Raw genomic sequence first — 5893 nt, forward strand, 5'->3', positions numbered from 1 at the left:
TGGCTCTTTTGTTCAGGGAGGTCCCTTGAAAAAATTTAAATCTCATCAAAGTGAACAAAAACAAAAAGAAACTCTCTTAAAGCGACTTTGACGAAAGCCTGGAAAACAGCTGAGGAGTTAGATAGGTCCAACGGCATCTCCAAACAACCAAAAAAATTTAAGCAAGGACCCAAAGGCTGTTTTCCCCTCATCTCCCTCCCCTTTGCGGAGATGGTGATAGGTGTCTCCTAACCTTAACTTGGTGAAAACAGTTGCTCCTTTGGACTCAAAGGCAGAAACATAGGGTCCATGGGGAGGCTGTGACAAAGCCTTAGTTCAGCTGAATACCTGAGCCAAATCTTGATAATCTCAGCGGGGACTGAGGAAGGATCAGGAGGATCAGCCTCATGAGTCTCTGCCGGTTGGCCACCTGGCGGCACAGCAGAGCGGAGAAAAGATAAGTGGCAGTTATCAGACCATGAAGAGATGCGTTTACTGGACCAACAGATAACAGGATTGTGTAACTGTAACCACTCATACCCTAGGATAATAGCGGGGCCAGCAGTGGAACAGACGTAAAAAGAAACAAACTCAGAGTGATTGCCTGAAACGGTTAGCTGTATGGGTAGGGTCTGATGTTTGATCTGTGGCAGACTCCTGCCATCAAAGGCAGAAACACGCAGAGGGACCTGAAGAGGAACAATCCCAAACCCCATCTGCTGCACAAAAGAATAATCCATAAGATTTTGCTCACAGCCGGAGTCCAGCAAGGCTGAAAGGGAAAGGGACTGCTCATTCACTAGCATCGAAGCATGCAACAAAAATCGAGGAGAATTAATGATAAACCCTGGGTCCGTCCGCACCCTCGTTTTTACTGGTGCGCCCCTGGCCTTTAACAGCACAGGACAGGCAGAAGTGAAATGCCCAGCCTCACCACAGTAGAGACAAAGCTTAGATTTCATTCTTTGCCTCTTCTGCTCGGGAGTACACCTAGTGTAGCCAACCAGCATGGGTTCTGGGCTGGAAAGGCTTGGAGAGGACTGTGGGACAAGAGAGTGGGTGTGATCTGTGTTGAGGATCTCTATCCTTCATTTCTTTTGCTCGGGCTCGAATACGGTTATCTAGTCGGATAGTTTAATTAAATCCTCCAAGGTTTTGGGTTCATCTTAAGTGGCCAGCTTGTCCTTGATAGAATCGTTTAAAGCATTAGAATATACAAACTTAAAGCTACAGTGTGTAATTTTCAGCGACATCTAACGTCCAGACTGCAGCAACATGAACGTCTCCCCCCCACCGCTTCTCCCCCCCCAACAGTACGGCGAGCGTTACGGGACAAAATGTCTTCCACGACGTCGGAATCACCTACCTTCTCAAGTGATGAGGTTTGTTTACATAGATAATTTTACAGATAGTATTTCATTAGTCTGTGTAGGGTATAGATTTCATGTAGACTTTAGATAATAAATATAACCGTTATTTTTTCTACGTCGTTGTGACGTTTTGGTGAGCTGCTTTGCATGGTGATATAAACAGACGAAGTAATTGTAGTCATTAGTTTAACAGCGAGATTGTGTTCGCTGGAAGAATATATATTCCACGTTTACAGAGTCCAAGTCTTGTTTGTGGCACGGGGGTTACAAGGCGAGGAAGAGGGAGAGGAAGAGGGCGAGGAAGAGGGCAGAGAGGCCGGGGTGGGCGTGCAGCCAGGGCCAGGCGAGGGAGAGGTGCCAGCGGGGTGACTAGAGCAGAGGAGGAAAGGCTTGAAGATCTCCAAAGGAGCCGGAGAGAAGTAACCGAGGTATATATCCAGAAAATTATTTTACAGAAAATTACTGAATCATTACCTGTGAAACGTCAGGGACGTTGCTGAATAAGTATACTGGAGAGTAACAGCATCATCACGCAGCATGTTATTGTTTTAGACAGGTCTGAGCATCCTGTACTCCAAAAACTGCAGTGATATTAGCATTTTAAAATATATTAAAACATCACATGTATTTGTCCTGTGTTTAATTTTCTCAGAGACTTATTGGGGAGATGACCCTGGAGGAGCACAGGGAGCTCACCACCCAGCTCCTGGAGAGGCAGCCAGGACTACTTTTTGAAGCCCTGATGATGCATCAGCTCAGGCATGGTGCCCCACCGTTTACTGGTGTACAGGGGGTACCATGGTGTACTTGTGGTAACTGCAGGGACATGCCTACGGACCGGGAGAGGATATGCTGTGGCCAGGATCCAGCTCACTGTGTAAGCCGGCTACCTCACTTCTCCCAGTACTGCTTGGGAGAAGGTTTTTTACGTATTCATAGGCAGTACCGGGAAGAACTGACAGTATTTGGGCAAGTTAGGGGGCCTGGGGATGACAACCGGGAGTACCGTTATGCTGCATATCGGTCTTTGTCAGACACGTGACTGACACGCCCCCTAGCGCCATTTTTGTGGTGAGCGGAAGAAAAACAAAACAGCAGAAAACAAGAGGAGAGCGCTGCCAGCAGTGAGGATTATCAGTTAAATGGAAAAGAACAAGAAAACTGAACGGATACCCTACCCAGACAAACTTTCTAAAGCTGCTAGGGAACGATATTATATATTATTATTACAGTGACAAGGCAGATGTTGTGGGCAGTTGCACAGATAGCTGCAATTATTAGAGCAGTTTGTGCTGCTCATCAGACTGAACGAAAAAACTTGTGTAACGCTTGTTAAAGGCTAATGAAAAGGAACTGACTATATAGATGTAGAAAGATGTTACCAGAAGAGGGTTAGTTGAGGAGCCCGAGGTGTGAATAATCACAGAGACAAAAATAAGGTTTAACTAGTTTTGTATTAAAGTGGCCAAGACACACACAAAAAAAAAAAACAACAAACACACAAACATTAATAACAAAACAGTTTTTGATTAATTGTCCCCAAGGTTCAGTTAGGTTAGATTATTAGTCCATACGCTATGGTAATCCAGGGTTGAGAAGAGAATAGTTTTTATCCTTATAGGAAAGAAGAGTCTGTATCCTACCGCACAGGTAGAGGTCTTAGCTCGCCATCTTCAGTTGAATTAGAAAAAGAAAAAGTTGTTGTGAACCAGATTGTAGTGAGGGTGATGTCCTTTTTCTGGCATAAAAAAAAAACCTGACCGTTGAAGGGATGACAAGTTGATCTCCGTCTGTGTAGTGGTATTAATGAAAGACAACATGAGCGGTTTGGCCCAAGTTGTGAGAGAGAAGCGAGTCCAAAAGACAGCTTATAATATTAGATCTTTAGGAAGATCCAGTAACTTTTTTTGAAACGAGACGCCAACAGAGCATGCGACAGCCACAGGTGGGGAATGGAGGAGGGAGTGGCACTCTGACTCTGCAGGTAAATAGAGTTGGGGTGATGTCGCACAGGGCGTGGCCCGTCAAATTAAAAGGACTTAGGAGCTGAGGGCTACACTTGTCATAATTTTTGCACATTGATAAGTTGCACACTGTATTTGCTGTTCACTTTACCAAGGCCTGTTTTCACTGGGATCTGCAGTCTTCTTCACAGATATCACCTGTTAGGTCATATCTCTACCGAAGACCACAGACCACAGTGAAAACAAGTCCAGGGAAAATGAAAATCTTCTAATTTAATCTAAAGAGCAATCTGCTATATACGAGGGAGGAAGAAAAAGTAAAACATTTGAAGCTTTGCACTGTTCTGCATTATTTATGTATTTGAGATTTTGTATTGCATTTTCATAAATTCTCTGCTTGATTGAAAAGATAATAACAACACTTGTTTCAAATTTCAAATCCACTCTTTATTGTACACACATTTTTACAACCTCAGAAACATTGTTAATATTTGAAGTGATGAAAAAAGAAGAATAAAGTTGAAACAGTACTTGATCTTGCATTCATTTATTAGCTGGTTTCTCTGTGAAAATTTCAAAACAGTCAATAATCACTGTGACTCTATGTCCAAAGGCATCCACAAACTGATGAGGCATAATTTTGTGCAAGGTGTCTCTATCTGGCCACACAATTGCACGCTTTAGATTTGCATATAAAAATGACAGCATTTCATTGAATGTTCTGTACACTGTCTTTGGTGAAACAAGGAAGAGATAAGCAAGGTGTTGTGAGGGCAGATCCAATCTCAGATGCATGAAGGTTAACAGAAGCATTTGAAATGGACTGAGAATTTTATTTTGAGCAGAAATGAGAGGCAGCAGAAAATTAAACAAAGCCATAAAGGTTGCCAAGTTTGGTAGACCCGTATAGTACTTGACTTTTTCATTACTGTCTCCAAAGAAGCAATCAGAGATCCGCAGCTCATCAAGTTCACGCCACAGCTCTCTGTTTTCTTCCAAAAGACGGTTCATCTCTGCACACCTGAGCACACACAGGTTACATTCTGTCTGTCCTTCCTGACGACCACCTTCTGTGTCATCCTTGGTGTTTGGCCGGCCAACGTTTTCAGCAGCCTTCTGCGTGTCAGTCTGTTGCTGGTTAGGGTTCTCTGTCGCCTCATGTGTAACTTCATCCTGGCGCTGAAGGATTTCATCAGACTGATGGAGCCCCGTTTCAGTTGCTTGCAGGGCATTCTTTTTCAGCTGTTCCCGATAACCACGTCTTAAAGAGCGTTCTGTGTCTGTTGGTCTGATGTCAGTGTGGCCCAGATGCAGGGATGGAGCCCAGTCTGGGTCAGTCTCCATCATCTCATATGCGGGTTGACCTGCAAAGTAGATGAAAGGTTGAGTGTTTTACACATCTATTCAAAACACTATATAAAGCACCTTAATAACAGAGCCCATTAGATTACATGAGTTATAAAATAAGATATGCTTATGTTTCCCACAGTGGGGAAATTTGCTATACCGAAACAGCACAAGTACATCGGACTAGTAAGGCCAGAGGTAAATAAATAAACTGAAAAGTTTACAGGACGAACAAAGGATTATAATAAATAAACTTAAGTAGATTGCACAGGATGAATAAATGCAGTGAGTTGGCTGACGAGTGGGTATGTACAGTGTTTTTATATGTACACTGTATTTATATATATTTATTCATAAAAAAATATATTTGTATTGCAGATTGTGTAAATGATTATATACAGATAATGCATTATTTATTAAATTTTAGCGGTCTAAAAAAGAAATAAAACAAACATCACTTTCCGCTTCTCTTCCACAGCATGTTTCAGTAGGTTTACATGAACTCCTGCAACTTTATAAGCAAACCATTTCAGCGTGTTGATTTCTATTAGTGTATATTTATAAGGACTTACCTTTGTGAAAATGCCGAGAGAAAACACGAACATGAGGACATATTTTATGAAACGTGATGTCTTTCCTTCTTACAGCAGCGACCCATGCAGCCCGACACCTCTTTGTTAAGTCCTCTGTCTGCGGTCCGTATTTTTTTTTCCAAGTGGGGAATACGAAAAACCGTAAGGCCCCATCTGCTGTTTTCTGTTTAGAATTACTATTGCATCCTGTGACGCAGCAACAGTGTCCCATTATTTCCAAAGAAGCAACTAGAACACGTCTGCTCTCTGTTAGTTTTCTTTTGTTTGTTGCTGCTGTCTCTTCACCACAGAAATGGCGCTAACTACCCTAAATGAATTGCGCTTTTGCGGAAGTGACGTACACTGTCACAGACCGATAGGCATTTTATTTTCTGGCAACATGGCTCTTTAGGCCAGGGAAACCGTGTTGTCATCCCCAGCTGCTGTGTTTGGAGCATCAGGGACAAGTTCCCTGACCCCAATGGACATTACACAGGATTCATACCAGGCATCTGAGTATTCTCCCTGGCACTCTGGCATGTCAATACAGGACCACAAGTGCTCACAAACCTGTGTGAACATAATCAGGGCATCAAAGCTATTTTTCCTTTTTTTGTGGTTAGACTTTACTATTTTTTATTATCTTTCAAAGTATGTCCTA

At 42.8% G+C, this 5893-nt stretch overlaps 1 protein-coding gene across 1 annotated transcript; it reads right to left on the minus strand.

The window, feature by feature from the left end:
• Positions 1-3844: 3844 nt before the first annotated feature.
• LOC119772530 lies at positions 3845-5610 on the minus strand. The gene is made up of 2 exons (XM_038268993.1): positions 5233-5610; positions 3845-4677 (listed from the first exon to the last, which is right to left on the minus strand). Exons 1-2 carry the CDS (start codon positions 5462-5464, stop codon positions 3857-3859), a joined length of 1053 nt encoding a protein of 350 aa, XP_038124921.1. The 5' UTR covers positions 5465-5610; the 3' UTR covers positions 3845-3856.
• Positions 5611-5893: the final 283 nt, after the last annotated feature.

Source organism: Cyprinodon tularosa, unplaced genomic scaffold (genome assembly GCF_016077235.1).
Source record: "Cyprinodon tularosa strain WSP-4 unplaced genomic scaffold, ASM1607723v1 ctg1190, whole genome shotgun sequence".
Taxonomy (NCBI): domain Eukaryota; kingdom Metazoa; phylum Chordata; class Actinopteri; order Cyprinodontiformes; family Cyprinodontidae; genus Cyprinodon; species Cyprinodon tularosa.

Excerpts from the sequence above, each read along its gene's own strand:
- LOC119772530 (XM_038268993.1), bottom strand. The coding sequence starts at position 5,464 with ATGGGACACTGTTGCTGCGTCACAGGATGCAATAGTAATTCTAAACAG. Across the intron at positions 4,678-5,232 it reads CTCTCGGCATTTTCACAAAG|GTCAACCCGCATATGAGATG; the intron begins GTAAGTCCTTAT and ends TCTACTTTGCAG.